This window comes from Physella acuta, unplaced genomic scaffold (genome assembly GCF_028476545.2).
Source record: "Physella acuta isolate Inbredline_101_S28 unplaced genomic scaffold, ASM2847654v3 ptg000497l, whole genome shotgun sequence".
Taxonomy (NCBI): Eukaryota; Metazoa; Mollusca; class Gastropoda; family Physidae; genus Physella; species Physella acuta.
The window spans coordinates 539,201-559,382 of record NW_026732016.1 but is presented as its reverse complement, the minus strand read 5'-3'; the positions used below and the strand labels follow the sequence as shown (position 1 = coordinate 559,382).

General features: G+C 43.4%; 1 protein-coding gene across 6 annotated transcripts in view; it reads right to left on the bottom strand.

Annotated features, from left to right (window-relative positions):
* Window positions 1–7,687: 7,687 nt before the first annotated feature.
* Window positions 7,688–20,182, bottom strand: part of LOC131944552 (F-BAR and double SH3 domains protein 2) — a 44,415-nt gene continuing 31,920 nt past the window's right edge. For 2 of the 6 annotated variants that reach the window (XM_059305233.1, XM_059305234.1), the window contains 6 exons: window positions 18,909–18,992; window positions 18,051–18,345; window positions 17,185–17,381; window positions 16,600–16,723; window positions 11,043–11,077; window positions 7,688–9,330 (listed from right to left, as the gene is read on the bottom strand). In XM_059305233.1, the coding sequence (XP_059161216.1) occupies window positions 7,774–9,330; window positions 11,043–11,077; window positions 16,600–16,723; window positions 17,185–17,381; window positions 18,051–18,345; window positions 18,909–18,992 (2,292 nt within the window). In that variant the 3' untranslated portion in view covers window positions 7,688–7,773. Of the gene's footprint in view, window positions 9,331–10,400; window positions 10,413–11,042; window positions 11,078–16,599; window positions 16,724–17,184; window positions 17,382–18,050; window positions 18,346–18,908; window positions 18,993–20,182 lie in introns of all 6 variants that reach the window. The other 4 variants (XR_009387047.1, XM_059305235.1, XM_059305236.1 and 1 more) reach the window with 4 other exon arrangements.

Here is a 20,182-nt window from a genome sequence, read left to right as displayed (position 1 = left end):
GTTAGTGTTACTTTTGCGTTTGTGTTTTTGTTTGTATTTGCGTTTGTGTTTGTTATTGTTTCTGTTTGCATGCGTGTTTGCGTTTGCTTTTGCGTTTTGGTGTGGTTGGTTGTGGTTAGGGTTATGTGTTATTTAATTAGAATAGTAAAATCTTTCCTAAACCTGGACAATAGCGGGCATATACTGCTTACTACACACACACAACTCACGGTCCTTTACAGATAGAATTTTTACGAAGGCCAGTGCATAGTCTGACCGGGACTGGTAGTAAATAATACTACACTACTATTTAGATAACTAAAAAGAAAAGTTTAGTAAAGTCATTAATAAAAAATAAGTAATAAAAAATATTAATATAGTAGTCCCCGCTTTTCTTTAAATGGTAGTATATTATTAAATATTAAAATAAAATAATTTATTTTCTCTTTTTAAGTTCATTGTTACATAAAAGCTTGTTATTAAACGGTTTTAAATGCATTTTCTTCAGCACTTAATTTTTTTTGATATAGTAGAGTCTCGAGACTCAAAATAATTGCGCACCAAATAAACATGAAAATGTGCGTATAATATAAAGGCCGATTCTAGCCGGAATAAGATACGCATGCGATACGCATGCGCAATGGAGAGAAACTACGACTTGCCTTAGCGGCGATGTTTTCGATGGTACTGCGCATGCGTGTGTTTACAACCGCAGAACCCTAACACCAACCCTAATCCTATCCTTAACCCTATCCCTAATCCTATCCCTAACCCTAGCCCCAATCCTATCCCTAACCCTATCCCTAATCCTACCCCTAACCCTCATTCTAGCGCTAACCCTAGCCATAGGTCACTGCGCATGCGCAGAGCTATCTTTTGCCGACTAAGTGGAGACGTTGGCGAGAAAAATCTTCTTCCGAGTAGACACTTCGTATATATATATATATATATATATATATATATATATATATATATATATATATATATATATATATATATATATATATATATATATAGGTAGCGATACTGAAACAGGACAAGCAGGCAAACGACAACATCATTACGACCAGAGTTTCTTCCCCCCCCCCCCTCACCGAAATTATCAAGTGCCCCCACATCACCCCCCCCCCTACCCCTTGGAGAAGAAAGTCTGGAAGTAACAATGATTACGACGGAATAATTTCATAGGTGCCCACTCAAAACAAACGTCTTCTTTTATTCCGAGCATTTTCTAAACTAGCAATTTACTTGATAAATTTGTATTAAATTACAGGTAAACAAATTATTTAAATTGTCTCTTTTTTAAGATAAAGTTTCATATTCAGTGCTACTATCTACAATATTAAACGCATATATATATATATATATATATATATATATATATATATATATATATATATATATATATATATATATATATATATATAATATTATATATATGTGTGTGTGTCTTTATATTCCCGCTACCTAGATCACTATCACAAGCCAGCCCAAAATCAGCAACCACAACCTAGTATTATCAGCTGCAGCAACCTGCAATTGGTCTCCATGTAAAACAACTCATGTGAAACCCAACGTGCTCTGGGCATTGTCAGCTGTCAGCCAGGTACAGGTATACCTGATTACATGTACAGCATCGGCTTCATTCATCTGTGAGTGACATTGAGTGACTACTTGTAATGATGAATGGCAAAGTGTAATGGTGAGGTAAGTGTAATAGTGAATGACAAAGTGTAATGGTGAATGACAAAGTGTAATGGTAAGGTGGGTATAATGTTCTTATTTTTGTTGTGTAAAAAAGTAATTCCAAACTGTGAAGAATATTTTATTAGTTTGTTGACCCGTGTGGGTGGGCGGGTTGACCCGTATGGGTGGGTGGGTTGACCCGTGTGGTAGGGTCGGCCTGCTCTTTAATTTAGCGATGAGTAGACGGGCGTAGCTATCATTGTGGTGACGTCACAAGTACTCTCGGGGCGGGGACTGCGTGGAGCAGTTCACAAATAAACCGTCAGAAAGTATTTTTTAACTCGGGTAATTGCCTTAAAAAATGGGAGGTGTCAGAACAAAGGGAAGTAACTTTAAATAAGAGTGTTAAGTCGAGTTAATGCCCTTGATTTAGTGGGCTTCAATAGGTTGTCTAGCCACGCCCTAGGGGGGGGGATGTGCTGGATCATCCCCACCCGGTGTGTCATTTACACAACACTAGCTAGGTGGACGTCATTTACACAACACTAGCTAGGTGGACGTCATTTACACAACACTAGCTAGGTGGACGTCATTTACACAACACTAGCTAGGTGGACGTCGTTTACACAACACTAACTAGGTGGACGTCATTTACACAACACTAACTAGGTGGACGTCGTTTACACAACACTAACTAGGTGGACGTCGTTTACACAACACTAACTAGGTGGACGTCATTCACACAACACAAACTAGATGGACGTCATTTACACAACACTAACTAGGTGGACATCATTTACTCAAAACTAGTTAGATGGACGTCATTTACACAACACTAGTTAGATTGACGTCATTTACACAGCACTAGCTAGGTTGATGTCATTCACACAACACAAACTAGATGGACGTCATTTACACAACACAAACTAGATGGACGTCATTTACACAACTCTGTAGCTAGATGAACGTCATTACACAACACTAGCTAGGTGGACGTCATTTACACAGCACTAGCTAGGTGGATGTCATTCACACAACACAAACTAGATGGACGTCATTTACACAACACTAGCTAGGTGGATGTCATTCACACAACACAAACTAGATGGACGTCATTTACACAACTCTGTAGCTAGATGAACGTCATTACACAACACTAGCTAGGTGGACGTCATTTACACAACACTAACTAGATGGACGTCATTTACACAACACTAACTAGGTGGACGTCATTTACACAACACTAACTAGATGGACGTCATTTACACAACACTAACTAGGTGGATGTCATTTACACAACACTAGCTAGGTGGACGTCATTTACACAACACTAGCTGGGTGGACGTCATTTACACAACACTAACTAGATGGACGTCGTTTACACAACACTAGCTAGGTGGACGTCATTTACACAACACTAGCTAGATGGACGTCATTTACACCTCTGTAGCTAGGTGGACGTCATTTACACAACTCTGTAGCTAGATGATGTCATTTACACAACTCTGTAGCTAGATGGACATCATTGACAAATCTCTGTAGCTAACAATCTCATAAAATGTTAATCCAACGCCATAGGTATTAATTACAACTGCCCCCCCCCCCTCCCCAACATATTTCTTTTTTCCAGCGTGATTGACAAGAAAACCTCTCTAGAAGCACATGGGCGTCACCTGGAATAAACTCTCGACATGTTTTTGGATGAGACCGTCGCAACACGACCTCCCCTCGCGAGTGTATGTTGCTTGTACACGTGACTTCAACATAAAGTCAACTTGTGTAATGACACGGGGGTGGGGTGCAGTAGACACACCTGATATACAGTGATATGTTTACCTTCATATGTTTGCTCAGGTGTTTGTACTGTAACATATGCCTTCAAATCATCATGGCAGACTCATTCAAATAGCACATAACATCACCCACAACCAACGGACAAGTCATTCATTCAACTGGCACATAACAATTAACATCACCCACAACCAACAGACAAGTCATTCATTCAACTGGCACATAACATCACATACAACCAACGGACAAGTCACTCATTCAACTGGCACATAACATCACCCACAACCAACAGACAAGTCATTCATTCAACTGGCACATAACATCACATACAACCAACGGACAAGTCACTCATTCAACTGGCACATAACATCACATACAACCAACGGACAAGTCACTCATTCAACTGGCACATAACATCACATACAACCAACGGACAAGTCACTCATTCAACTGGCACATAACATCACATACAACCAACGGACAAGTCGCTCATTCAACTGGCACATAACATCACATACAACCAACGGACAAGTCACTCATTCAACTGGCACATAACATCACATACAACCAACGGACAAGTCACTCATTCAACTGGCACATAACATCACATACAACCAACGGACAAGTCACTCATTCAACTGGCACATAACATCACATACAACCAACGGACAAGTCACTCATTCAACTGGCACATAACATCACCCACAACCAACAGACAAGTCACTCATTCAACTGGCACATAACATCACCCACAACCAACGGACAAGTCACTCATTCAACTGGCACATAACATCACATACAACCAACGGACAAGTCACTCATTCAACTGGCACATAACATCACCCACAACCAACAGACAAGTCACAATAAGGGAATAAAAGAACACCGTCACAAAAGCTGGACTATTTTATTTCCTATGTTTCAATCTACAGATGGAGACAGTTTAACCAATGGTGGTGTAAGTTAAACCAAGTTGAACCAACAAGTTGAACCAACAAATTGAACCAACAAGTTGAACCAACAAGTTGAACCAACAAATTGAACCAACAAGTTGAACCAACAAATTGAACCAACAAGTTGAACCAACAAATTGAGCCAACAAATTGAACCAACAAGTTGAACCAACAAATTGAACCAACAAGTTGAACCAACAAGTTGAACCAACAAATTGAACCAACAAATTGAACCAAGTTGTACCACCATGGCTTACATGTGACAAGTTATGGGCCTACACAGACAACATCGATATAGAAAGTAAACAAAGAATGCATAGATCAAGTTACAAGATTGGCAGGTGTCAGTCAGCTGACGTCACCTGCTAGGTGTCACAGCTACATGTCATGTGTCACAGCTACATGTCAGGTGTCTCAGTTATCTGTCAGGTGTCACAGTTACATGTCAGGTATCTGCTATGTCACAGCTACATGTAAGGTGTTTCAATTACCTGTCAGGTATCTATATGTCACAGTTACATGTCAGGGATCTGATATATGTCACAGTTACATGTCAGGTATCTGCTATATGTCACAGTTACATGTCAGGTATCTGATATGTCACAGTTACATGTCAGGTATCTGCTATATGTCACAGTTACATGTCAAGTATCTGCTATATGTCACAGTTACCTGTCAGGTATCTGCTATATGTCACTGTTACATGTCAAGTATCTGCTATATGTCACAGTTACCTGTCAGGTATCTGCTATATGTCACAGTTACCTGTCAGGGATCTGATATATGTCACAGTTACATGTCAGGTATCTGCTATATGTCACAGCAACCAGTGATTATGGCAGGAGAAAAAAAAAACAAGTTTGTGTGAGAGACAAACATGATATTACATTTTTCTAAGTCATAGAAAGATAGACATGACTGTTGTATGACTTATCACACGGACATTTTATTAATATTCATCCAAACGGTGATGATATAAATGACAATGAAAAACTGACAAGAACAAATGTACTACACTACACCCATGTTGTATGGTGATATGTTGTTGGGACGACACCAAACCTTGAAGTGGGAAGGGTGGGGTATCTTAACAATTTAATTTTGTTAGACAAACATTTGAATGTATGAAATTTAAAAAGTGAAAGCCAGACAGTACTAAATAAAACTTTAATTAATTTATTCTAATCTAAATAAAAAAAATTGTATGTGGGAAAGGGGTGTGGACGAAATCCGTGTGGGATGGATGCTGTGGGGGGGGGGGGCTTTGGATCCGCCACCATTTAGAAAAAATGTTATTGACAACAGAACATGTTGAAGAAACATGGGAATATCAGATCATGATCTAGTGACGACCCTGTAATGAAGACAGCTGGAGGAAAAATATCTAAAAAAATGGAACAAGTTTTGCTTGAGCTGACAAAAACATGCAACAAAAATGGAAAGAAAAAACATGCAAAAAAACATTTTTAGCAATCAACAGATCTTGTGTTTAAAATAATGGGAGTGTGGTTTGGCCTGGGGTAGTTGGTTTTGTTGTGTGGTTACCATGGTTACCAGTCATGTGGAGGAAATCAAAGCTCATTTTGAATAAAACAAAAGCAAGAACACAATTTCCAATTGACACACATTAAAGCTGGGCATGTCAAAAATCTGGTTCAAATTTTAAAATATAAAAAAAGTCACACCATAAAAGTTGTAGAACAGATCAGGGAAAATAATCAGGCTAATATCATAGAACTGAAATAGTCCTGTATACAACATACAAGAACCAACAAAAGGGGTTACAAATCCTGTCAATTCAACAGTAGAACACAGCTACATCAACTAGTTTACAACTCAAATGTTTTCTTTATCAACTGTACACCATGTGAAAAATGCATCGATTTTAAAAATTGAATTATTTGAAAAGATTATCTACCTGCTTACATAACCAAGGCAGATATTTGTTATGTTAAAGAAAAAGGCTGCCCACTAACAAAAGATGGATATATTCAAGGTGACCAGGGGAGGTAATCAACAACTAAACCTTTATTGGTTTCAAAACTTCGTGACTTCCATTCATGAACCAAGGGAAACTACCCTCCAGTAAACTGAACAAAAACTCAGTTTAAGTACGTGTACACAACAAGTGACATGAAAGTTGTCAAGTCAAAATTCAACACATTTGTAACAAGAAACCCAAACTCAAAACTCAGGATCTTGTTTTCAATAAAACAAATAAATAAATAAACTCACAGCCAATGTTAGGTGATATTTGAGAACATCAATGTACAGGGGACCCTAACGTTGCCCAGACAATTTGCCAGCAAAAATTCTTTTTTTCAACATAAGTTTTAAAACGTGAAAATGATTGCTTTAAAGTAACATCTAAAAATAATTGATCTAGTTCTACCTGAATTTTTTTCTGGCCATTCATGGTAGACATAGACAAACAGGTGTATTCTTAGACATTTTCAGTGTGTAGGCTTGTGGGTAGCTACACGTCTAGCTAGGTTTAAAAACATATTGCCGAACACACTAGTCTACACGTGTGTATATTTGTGTGTAGCTACACATCTAACTAGGTCTAACAACACATTGCCGAACACACTAGCCTACACGTGTGCAGAACATCAAGGGCAGTGACACAATTTTTTTATTCTACAGTCTGACATAAAGATGGCCAAGTTGGACAAAGATGGCCAACACCCTGGATGGCCAAGTTGAACTAAGATGGCCAAGTATTAGCATTGCTAGTCTGATATGTACAATTTGAAGACAAAAGAAAAAATATTCGCTTCGCTTCCCTGCTGGATTATGGGTGACTGAGGGAGGATGGGGGGGGGGGGGGGGTGTGAGCAGACACGAGGGCCAGTAAATTGGTGCTAATTAAATCTCAGCTGCCAGTTTGTCCACATAAGAAAACAGAAAGAAAGTGGGTTCACGGGAATCTAAAGATTTGGCTAAACTGGCTATTGAACCAGTGGTGAAGTGATGGGAAGATGGTGGAAAGATCACCAGGCTAAACCTCTATTCTGTCCTTAGAATGGCATAATGAACCAACAAGAAAACAAAATATTTCAGAGGTTCGTCCCTTCTTCAATCAAGTGAGAGATGTCACTATCAGAGACGTTGGAATTCTATCCTTTGGATTGCTGTAGATCTGGTTATGTCATAAATACTGAACTTTATCAAGAAACAAATATTAAACAAATTGAGCTACAAACAAATGATTTTATGTACATCGATCATAAATTATGTGATTAGGCATGCTGGTGGGGGGGGGGGGGGCAGTAGGGTGATGTATGGGGGAAGGGTCAGTAATTGGGTGGGCCAGTATCACAGATGTCAACAATGGACAAACTCCTCACACCAGCTGACCAGACTACACTAATGATTCCTCCCCCTCTTCTTCCCAGTCCTCATCATCGTAGAAGAGAGGGTATCTGTCACTAGCTCGAGCCTTGTTGGTGAGTTGCTGCCCTTTGCTTGCTGCTCTATTGACTGGTAACTGCGCTGGGGGGTCAGGCAGGAAGTGTACCGTTTTCTGACGCTGTGTCACGTCTGGTTCCTGTTGCCTGTAGGGGTTATGGGTTGGGGTCAGGCCTGACTGATGACTGTAGGGGTTATGGGTTGGGGTCAGGCCTGGGGTTGGGGTCGGGCCTGACTGCTGACTGTAGGGGCCCTGTGTTGAGTACTCAGGCCACTGGCTGACAGAGGTCCCGGGGTGGAACTGCGGAGTGCGGGGCTGGGGCCTGTCATGTCTGACAGAGGGGGGCCCCATCTCTGGGCTGCTGGGGTAAGGCCTGCTCTCCCTGTCTCCAGTCATGTTGGGTGTGGCTCTCTGCTGCCTGTGTTGTAGGATAATCCTGCGAGAGGGGGGAGGTGTCCGCACCACTTGCGCTGACCTGACTTGGCCGGGCAGCTGACCTTGACTGATTGCATGTCGCCCTGACCTTGGAGAAAGTGGAGGCTTTGCTAACCAGAGGTCCTCTTCAGATTTAACCTCATCAGGTCTGACCTTGACCTCTTGTAGCTTGTCGTTGTCCAGAATGCTGGGCAGTGACTTGTGGCGCAGGATGGGGCTGGGCTCTGTCTGCAGGTCTTTGAGGGGCTGGACAGGATGGACAGGATGGACAGGCCTGTTGTGTCTGCTAGATGTCATTGAGCTCAGTCTGTTGTCTGTCTGCTGCTGTTGTCCAGGTGTGTTGCTGTGGGGCTGGTGTTGTCCAGGTGTGTTGCTGTGGGGCTGCTGTTGTCCAGGTGTGTTGCTGTGGTGTTGTCCAGGTGTGTTGCTGTGGGGCAGCTGTTGTCCAGGTGTGTTGCTGTGGGGCTGGTGTTGTCCAGGTGTGTTGCTGTGGGGCTGCTGTTGTCCAGGTGTGTTGCTGTGGGGCTGCTGTTGTCCAGGTGTGTTGCTGTGGGGCTGCTGTTGTCCAGGTGTGTTGCTGTGGGGCTGCTGTTGTCCAGGTGTGTTGCTGTGGGGCTGTCCAGGTGTGTTGCTGTGGGGCTGGTGTTGTCCAGGTGTGTTGCTGTGGGGCTGCTGTTGTCCAGGTGTGTTGCTGTGGGGCTGGTGTTGTCCAGGTGTGTTGCTGTGGGGCTGCTGTTGTCCAGGTGTGTTGCTGTGGGGCTGGTGTTGTCCAGGTGTGTTGCTGTGGGGCTGCTGTTGTCCAGGTGTGTTGCTGTGGGGCTGCTGTTGTCCAGGTGTGTTGCTGTGGGGCTGCTGTTGTCCAGGTGTGTTGCTGTGGGGCTGCTGTTGTCCAGGTGTGTTGCTGTGGTGTTGTCCAGGTGTGTTGCTGTAGGGCTGGTGTTGTCCAGGTGTGTTGCTGTAGGGCTGGTGTTGTCCAGGTGTGTTGCTGTGTTGAACATCTGTGCTGGTCTGTGACTGAGTGTGTACCCTGGGTGTGTGATCATATCCAGCATGGAAGTAAACTTTCTTTGACAGCTGATAAAAAAAAACATTGAAAAACAAAGTCAGCAATAATTTGTATTGAACTTTCAAAGGGTATTGTTGTGTAAATGTTAGTTAATGAAATTGTTTTTCTGGTTCACATAGATTCTAAAGTTATAGAAAAATTGTGCTAAACTAAGAGATTTATGTGTTGTTCAAGTTAAGGCATGCGTGTCAAGACATAGTGAGTTAGGATCAGGGTGAATTCATTAGCCTAATGGTCTGATGCACTCATTAGGAGCCAAAAGTGCAGGACTGTGCAGAAGTTGCAAAAACAAAAATTGTTAGAGTACAATAAAATAAAAATTAGTGTGGAAATGATGGATTAAAACAAGCAAGTGGTAGAACAACACTATAAGATGTCAGTACTAAGACATGGTCATCTTATGGTCAGTACTAGGTCTTGGTCATCTCATGGTCATCTTATGGTCGGTCCCAAGTCTTGGTCATCTCATGGTCATCTTATGGTCAGTGCTTATTCTTAGTCATATCATGGTCATCTTATGGTCAGTACTAGGTCTTGGTCACATCATGGTCATCTTATGGTTAGTGCTAAGTCTTGGTCATCTTATGGTCAGTACTAAGTCTTGGTCATCTCATGGTCATCTTATGGTCAGTACTAGGTCTTGGTCATATTATGGTCAGTAGCAAGTCTTGGTCATCTTATGGTCAGTAGCAAGTCTTGGTCACATCATGGTCAGTATTTAGTATTGTCTGGTCATGCCATGGCCAGTTGGTCCCAGTTAGGACTCTGATCCATTAGTTAAGATAGAAAGTGTTGTGTATTAAAGCATGACAAAACTGCCCTGAGATCTGCCCACTTCCGTGCTTCAGCTGAACTAACAAGCAGAGCCAAAAAAAAAAGCAAATAATAAATTGTTCTGGTGTATAGATGTGATATCAAGGGAGGCCAATCTAGGTTAGAGTTCAAAATAAAACAAAAGGAATGCCAATTTAGTCTTGGTTAGAGTTTTTTTTTTTAAAGTGAGGCTAATCTAGTCTAGGTTTGAGATAAAAGGAGGCCATTCTAGTCTAGGTTAGAGTAAAAAACAAAAACAACTCACCTAACATTCACTCTGAATGCATGGACAAGAAAAGAGAAAGATCAACAATGGTATTAGCCTGAGGTTCTAAACTCAGACACACAAGTGAAACAATGACATGCCACCTGACCAGGGTTAGTTGGTTTACACACTACAGTCATGTGGTCAGTTCTTCCATTAGCCACACCAATATCTCTTGACTTAGTAGCCCAAAACAATCGACACAATATTTATCTTGTAAATATCTGGCTATGGCTAAGTTAAATATTTGTTTTCACTACTGTTACAGCCAAGGTATCTAGGACCCCACTGACCAATCACAGCCAAGGTATCTAGGACCCCACTGACCAATCACAGCCAAGGTATCTAGGACCCCACTGACCAATCACAGCCAAGGTATCTGACCCCACTTTGACCCACCTCAGCTAATCAACAATCAGGAACTTTTTGACAATTGTCTATATGACGTCAAGGAGTATGACATCTGCAGGCTTAGAACCCGTATTGACATTAAAAATATTTTTTCTGATTTTAGCCAGATCCCGACCCCCCCCCCCCCCCCCCCCATCTGTCCTTGAAGGGAAATCCCACCTCACATGAAAATCCCACCTCAAGCCAAATGTAGCAGGCCATGTATAACACAGCTCAACAAATGAGACCTACCTGATCAGCAGTGACAAAGGAAACAGGCTTGGAATCTGAAACACGTTAAAAGTATTATGAAAGAATGCTGTACTGGCTGGATATGACTAGATGTGGTTAGGTGTGGCTGTGTGTGGCTGTATGTGGATAGGTGTGGTTAGGTGTTGCTGTGTGTGGCTAGGTGTGGCTGTGTGTGGCTAGGTGTGGCTGTGTGTGGCTAGGTGTGGTTAGGTGTGGCTAGGTGTGGCTATTTGTGGCTAGGTGTGGCTGTGTGTGGCTGTGTGTGGCTGTGTGTGGTTGTGTGTGGCTAGGTGTGGCTAGGTGTGGCAGTAGGTGAATGTATGTAGCTAGGTGTGGTTGTGTGTGGCTGTGTGTGGCTGTGTGTGGCTAGGTGTGGTTGTGTGTGGCTAGGTGTGGCTAGGTGTGGTTGTGTGTGGCTGTGTGTGGCTAGGTGTGGCTGTGTGTGGCTAGGTGTGGTTGTGTGTGGCTAGGTGTGGCTAGGTGTGGTTGTGTGTGGCTGTGTGTGGCTAGGTGTGGTTGTGTGTGGCTAGGTGTGGTTGTGTGTGGCTAGGTGTGGTTGTGTGTGGCTAGGTGTGGCAGTGTGTGGCTAGGTGTGGCAGTAGGTGAATGTATGTAGTTAGGTGTGGCTGTGTGTGGTTGTGTGTGGCTAGGTGTGGCAGTGTGTGGCTAGGTGTGGCAGTAGGTGAATGTATGTAGTTAGGTGTGGCTGTGTGTGGCTGTGTGTGGTTGTGTGTGGCTAGGTGTGGCTGTGTGTGGCAGTAGGTGAATGTATGTAGTTAGGTGTGGCTGTGTGTGGCTGTGTGTGGCTAGATGTGGATAGGTGCGGTTCGGTGTTGCGGTGCATGGCTGGATGTGGATAGATGTGGATAGGTGTGGATAGGTGTGGCTGTGTGTGCATAACTGGATATGGCTAGATGTGGTTAGGTGTGGCTGTGTGTGGCTAGGTGTGGCAGTATGTGGATAGATGTGGTTTGGTGTTGCTGTGCATGGCTGGATGTGGATAGATGTGGATAGGTGTGGCTGTGTGTGCATAACTGGATATGGCTAGATGTGGTTAGGTGTGGCTGTGTGTGGCTAGGTGTGGCAGTATGTGGATAGATGTGGTTTGGTGTTGCGGTGCATGGCTGGATGTGGATAGATGTGGATAGGTGTGGCTGTGTGTGCATAACTGGATATGGCTAGATGTGGTTAGGTGTGGCTGTGTGTGGCTAGGTGTGGCAGTATGTGAATGTATGTTGTTAGGTGTGGCTGTATGTTGTTAGGTGTGGCTGTATGTGGCTTAAGCTAGCAGTTATATAATAAAATATGGCTGGTTACAACATAACAAAAGAGATAACATTTTGGGTAAGCTAATACACAAATAGTTCTATCTAATTAGAATGTTACTAGTATCAGCAGAGTTACAATAGCTTTACTGACATCCAGTAACTGGCAAATAACAGTGGGACACAACTCTATGGAACTTGTTCAATGGTACACTCAAGGGAGATAATGTCACAGGTTGAATTTGGGGATTAACTTACACTTAAATAAACAGAATTTGGGAATTAACTATAATACACTTAATTAAACATAATTTGGGGATTAACTATAATACACTTAATTAAACATAATTTGGGGATTAACTATAATACACTTAATTAAACAAATTAACATGGTAAGATCAACTGTGCTAACACACAAGGGCAGATAATTAAACAACACTCAAGGGCAGAGTTAGATTCACAATACAAGAGCAGAGATGGAAACATAAGGTGGGAAATTGTTTAGTTAGATGCTCATATTAATAGGGTGGTAAATGTTTTAATTACTTGCTAATATTCTATAGGGTAGTAAATGTTTAGTTGGAAGCTCATATTCATAAGGTGGTAAATGTTTTCATTACCTGATAATATTCTATAGGGTAGTAAATGTTTAGTTAGAAGCTCATATTCATAGGATAGTAAATATTTAAATTAGCTGATTATATTTTATGAGGTGGTAAATGTTTAGTTAGAAGCCCATATTCATAAGGTGGTAATGTTTTAATTACCTGCTTATAATGTATAGGGTAGTAAATGCTGTGTTAGCATTCATAAGGTGGTAAATGTTTCAATTAGCTGATTATATTTTATGAGGTGGTAAATGTTTCAATTAGCTGATTATATTTTATGAGGTGGTAAATGTTTTAATAAGCTGATTATATTTTATGAGGTGGTAAATGTTTAGTTAGAAGCTGATATTTCAAGTATATTGGACAGGGGTCATCCATAAAAATCTGATATTGTTGTAACCACGTAAGGTGTGTAAGGGATGGGATGATGAAACCACGTAAGGTGTGTAAGGGATGGGATGATGAAACCACGTAAGGTGTGTAAGGGATGGGATGATGAAACCACGTAAGGTGTGTAAGGGATGGGATGATGAAACCACGTAAGGTGTGTAAGGGATGGGATGATGTAACCACGTAAGGTGTGTAAGGGATGGGATGATGTAACCACGTAAGGTGTGTAAGGGATGGGATGATCTAACCACGTAAGGTGTGTAAGGGATGGGATGATCTAACCACGTAAGGTGTGTAAGGGATGGGATGATCTAACCACGTAAGGTGTGTAAGGGATGGGATGATGAAAACATTCTACAAAAAATGGTTATAAAAAGAAACAAGTCAGTCAGCATGACTTGGTGGATGACTCCTGACACTGGGGTACATGTCTAGCTCTAGTTACGGGTTTCTATATGTGGGTTACAAGAAGTGCTGGAAGCTTCTAGATTTGTGCTGCAGATGATTGGCACTTACACAACTCCTGGAAGATTAAAAAATCTAAAACAAGACAAAGGTCACATTTGTTATCTGTTTAGTAAAGACAACAAAAAGATTGACAACAAAAAGATTGACAACAAAAAGATTGACAACATAGATAATCAAATTTCTCAAACTTCTCATTGAACTAGCTGAATTAAGTCTGGGGGAGGGGTGGGGCATGCCTGGTACAGTTGGTCACTAGCTTAAAGCAATTGTTCAGTAGGTGACAGCTACTTGACCCACCATTAGGCAGCAGTGAGTGACAAAACAACCATTAAATGACAATCTACCACACCCCCCCCCCCCCCTCCCCATAAAACCACCCATAAATTGACACCCACCGTAAAACCAAACCCCCATAAAAACTAAATTTAAGCCCAGTTAACAATGTCAGCACACAACAGCACGTCATGCAGCTGTCAGAATGACATGACACCATGACACATGTGACACCAGTGACAACACCATGACACCAGTGAGAACATTATGACACCAGTGAGAACACCATGACACCACCATGACACCAGTGAGAACACCATGACACCAGTGACATGAGTGACACCAGTGACATGAGTAACAACATGACACCAGTGACATGAGTGACAACATGACACCAGTGACATGAGTGACAACATGACACCAGTGACATGAGTGACAACATGACACCAGTGACATGAGTAACAACATGACACCAGTGACATGAGTGACAACATGACACCAGTGACATGAGTGACAACATGACACCAGTGACATGAGTGACACCAGTGACATGAGTGACAACATGACACCAGTGACATGAGTGACAACATGACACCAGTGACATGAGTGACAACATGACACCAGTGACATGAGTGACAACATGACACCAGTGACATGAGTAACAACATGACACCAGTGACATGAGTGACAACATGACACCAGTGACATGAGTGACAACATGACACCAGTGACATGAGTGACAACATGACACCAGTGACATGAGTAACAACATGACACCAGTGACATGAGTGACAACATGACACCAGTGACATGAGTGACAACATGACACCAGTGACATGAGTGACACCAGTGACATGAGTGACAACATGACACCAGTGACATGAGTGACAACATGACACCAGTGACATGAGTGACAACATGACACCAGTGACATGAGTAACAACATGACACCAGTGACATGAGTGACAACATGACACCAGTGACATGAGTGACAACATGACACCAGTGACATGAGTAACAACATGACACCAGTGACATGAGTGACAACATGACACCAGTGACATGAGTGACAACATGACACCAGTGACATGAGTGACACCAGTGACATGAGTAACAACATGACACCAGTGACATGAGTAACAACATGACACCAGTGACGACACCAGTGACAACACCATGACACCAGTGACAACATGACACCAGTCTACCTTCTCCTGTATCAGAGAGCCCTGGGGGAGGAGGTAAGGGGGTGTCATCCATCTCTGAAGGTAAGAAAATATTTCTTGTCAAATTATCACACTGGCAGGCAAGTGTACCTGATGGTGGGGTGTTCATGGAGCAGGGGTGGGGTGTTCATGGAGCAGGGGTGGGGAGTTGATGGAGCAGGGGTGGGGTGTTCATGGAGCAGGGGTGGGGAGTTGATGGAGCAGGGGTGGGGAGTTGATGGAGCAGGGGTGGGGTGTTCATGGAGCAGGGGTGGGGAGTTGATGGAGCAGGGGTGGGGAGTTGATGGAGCAGGGTTGGAGAGTTGATGGAGCAGGGGTGGGGAGTTGATGGAGCAAGGGTGGGGTGTTGATGGAGTAGAGGTGGGGTGTTGATGGAGCAGGGGTGGGGAGTTCAGGGGTGGGAAGTTGATGGAGCAGGGGTGGGGTGTTGATGGAGCAGGGGTGGAAGCACATGCCAATAGAGGGAGATTGGTGTTGTTGATTCAAGTAGCCAATAAACTAATATAAAATACTACTGTCTTTAGTATCTATGAAGGAAAATTTGTGACCCTCCGTGAATGAATCAAAGAGTTGCAGAAAGTTGAGGGATGTTATTCACTTCAATTGGTGATTTATACAGACAATGGTAGCCTTACTCTTACAATTCTTTCTTACAAGCTTTTTTATTAAATTTAAAACAGACAGCAAACTCACAATTTGTTGAGAATAATAAAAAAAACTATAATTCTGGATAATACAGACTGTACAATTTTCTCTGGTGTAACAGGTATAAGATATATTTGAGATAGATGGTCACACTAAGCAGAACAATCTAGCATGAGCCAAACATGAGACATTCAGCGCTACCTTCATGCCACACTCAGACCACCCCAGTCCTACACCACTCCAGTCCTACACTAGGACCACCCCAGTCCTACACCACCCCAGTCCTACGCCACCCCAGTCCTACACTAGGACCACCCCAGTCCTACACTAGGACCACCCCAGTCCTACACTAGGACCACCCCAGTCCTACACTAGGACCACCCCAGTCCTACACTAGGACCACCCCCGTCCTACACCACCCCAGTCCTACACTAGGACCACCCCAGTCCTACACCACCCCAGTCCTACACTAGGACCACCCCAGTCCTACACTAGGACCACCCCCGTCCTACACCACCCCAGTCCCACACTAGGACCACCCCAGTCCTACACCACCCCAGTCCTACACTAGGACCACCCCCGTCCTACACCACCCCAGTCCCACACTAGGACCACCCCAGTCCTACACCACCCCAGTCCTACACTAGGACCATCCCGTCTTAAGATCTGAGAAATGACTGACCTTCTCCATTTGCTAGAACTGGGGGAGGAGGGGGCTCAGCATCTGGTGTAGGTAGAGTTATCTGTACAGGAGGGGGGATAGAGAAGTCTGGAGCTATTGGCATCAAGGGCGGAGACAGAGGATCCTGAAACACAAGGCAACATTAGACATATCTCATAATAAGACAAATACTAGCCCCACCCCCACCCCCCCACACTCAAGACAACCTTAAACATATCTCATAGTAAGACAAATACTAGCCCCACCCCCACAGTCAAGACAACCTTAAACATATCTCATAGTGAGACAAATACTAGCCCCACCCCCTAGCCCCACAGTCAAGACAACCTTAAACATATCTCATAGTGAGACAAATACTAGCCCCCCCCCCCCCCCCCCCCCACAGTCAAGACAACCTTAAACATATCTCATAGTAAGACAAATACTAGCCCCACAGTCATGCCAAACAAGTCACCCAGATAATATCCACACACCACTGCCTCCCCCATTTAACAGCGTGGGTCCACCCCCCCCCCCCCCACCCCTGCCAGCGTGGGTCTACACCCCACCCCTTGCCAGCATGAGTCTACACCGCCCCTCCCTCACCAGCGTAGGTCCAGAGATCTCCTCCACCACAAGAGAGGGGAAGACACCTCTCCTGCCGTTACACTCGCCCTCCCAGAATCCATCATCCACACCATTATCATCCTTCCGTACGACTCGGATGAGTGCCCCCTCCAGGAAAGACAACTCTTCGTCTGTCTGGGCCTCGTAGTCATAGAGTGCTCGTGCCCAGGAAACTTCTAGAAGTAAAGTTGTGTCAACATCCTCAGCTTTATCATCAATGCTTGGTCATTTAGTTATAGAGACAAAACCTCATCATTCACATATTTATATGACAGCCACCCACACACCACACTGACCACACATACTGACCACACAGACTGACCACACACACTGACCACACAGACTGACCACACAGACTGACCACACACACTGACCACACAGACTGACCACACAGACTGACCACACAGACTGACCACACAGACACTGACCACACAGACACTGACCACACAGACTGACCACACAGACTGACACACAGACTGACCACACAGACTGACCACACAGACTGACCACAGACTGACCACAGACTGACCACACAGACTGACCACACAGACTGACCACAGACTGACCACACAGACTGACCACACAGACTGACCACATAGACTGACCACAGACACTGACCACACAGACTGACCACACAGACTGACCACACAGACTGACCACACAGACTGACCACACAGACTGACAACATAGACTGACCACACAGACTGACCACACAGACTGACCACACATACTGACCACACAGACTGACCACAGACACTGACCACACAGACTGACCACACATACTGACCACACAGACTGACCACACAGACACTGACCACACAGACACTGACCACACAGACACTGACCACTATTAGTGACAACTGTCATGGGCACAGGCTGCTTGTCTGTGACCATGACCTCTGTAGTCTGCTGGACCTCAAGGTCACCAGATGAGTAGGACGAGGTGGTGTCCTGCTGTAGGTCAGGGGACTGCAGGTCTGGGACCTCACGCTGCTCCTGCTGGCCTGACGTCATGTCATTCAGTGTGTCATTGATGGCATTCAGGGCCTCCACCCCCAGGGGAGCTGGGGCTGTGGACAGACCCCCAAGGTCGACGTAAGTCTCTGGTATGTAGCCCTCCTGGCCCAGCGAGTTTTTGGCCTGAAAAATATCAAAATAGGCAACACATTAGGCAACACAATAGGCAACACATTAGGCAACACAATAGGCAACAAATTAGGCAACACATTAGGCAACACAATAGGCAACAAATTAGGCAACAAATTAGGCAACACAATAGGCAACACAATAGGCAACAAATTAGGCAACACATTAGGCAACACAATAGGCAACACAATAGGCAACTAATGAGGCAACACATTAGGCAACACAATAGGCAACACAATAGGCAACAAATTAGGCAACACATTAGGCAACACAATAGGCAACACAATAGGCAACAAATTAGGCAACACAATAGGCAACAAATTAGGCACACAATAGGCAACACATTAGGAAACACATTAGGCAACACAATAGGCAACACATTAGGAAACACGTTAGGAAACACATTAGGCAACACAATAGGCAACACAATATGCAACAAATTAGGCAACACATTGGGCGACACAATTGACCAATCAAACCACAGGTCAATTGACCAATCAAACCACAGGTCAACTGACCAATCACTGTCCACATTAACTAAGAGAAGATGTACTGACCTTGACCCAGCCCTCCCCATCACCATCTGCAATAAGTTCAAGGTCCTCCTCAGCTTTAATGGTCATCTCATCATAGTTGCTGGCCTGGTCAGGATGGTTACGTTCATTACATTCATTACATCAGGACACACATGGTTACATCATTCATTACATCAGGACACACATAGACAAGATGGTTACATTCATTACATCAGGACACACATAAACAAGTTGGTTACATTCATTACATCAGGACACACATAGACAAGATGGTTACATTCATTACATCAGGACACACATAAACAAGTTGGTTAAATTCATTACATTCATTACATCAGGACACACATGGTTACATTCATTACATCAGGACACACATAGACAAGATGGTTACATTCATTACATCAGGACACACATAGACAAGATGATTACATTCATTACATTCATTACATCAGGACCACACAAAGACAAGATGGTTACATTCATTACATCAGGACACACATGGTTACATCATTCATTACATTCATTACATCAGGACACACATAGACAAGATGGTTACATTCATTACATCAGGACACACATAGACAAGATGGTTACATTCATTACATCAGGACACACATAGACAAGATGATTACATTCATTACATCAGGACCACACAAAGACAAGATGGTTACATTCATTACATCAGGACACACATGGACGAGTTGGTCACATTCATTACATAAGGACACACATGGACAAGACGGTTACATCATTACATTCATTACATCAGGACACACATAGACAAGCTGGTTACATTCATTACATCAGGACACACATAGACAAGCTGGTTACATTCATTACATCAGGACACACATAGACAAGATGGTTACATTCATTACATCAGGACACACATAGACAAGATGATTACATTCATTACATCAGGACCACACAAAGACAAGATGGTTACATTCATTACATCAGGACACACATGGACGAGTTGGTCACATTCATTACATAAGGACACACATGGACAAGACGGTTACATCATTACATTCATTACATCAGGACACACATAGACAAGCTGGTTACATTCATTACATCAGGACACACATAGACAAGCTGGTTACATTCATTACATCAGGACACACATAGACAAGTTGGTTACATTCATTACATCAGGACACACATAGACAAGATGGTCACATTCATTACATCAGGGGACACACAGAAAAGTTGCTTACAGACAGGACCCACACAGACAGGACCCACACAGACAGGACCCACACAGACAGGACCCACACAGACAGACAGGACCC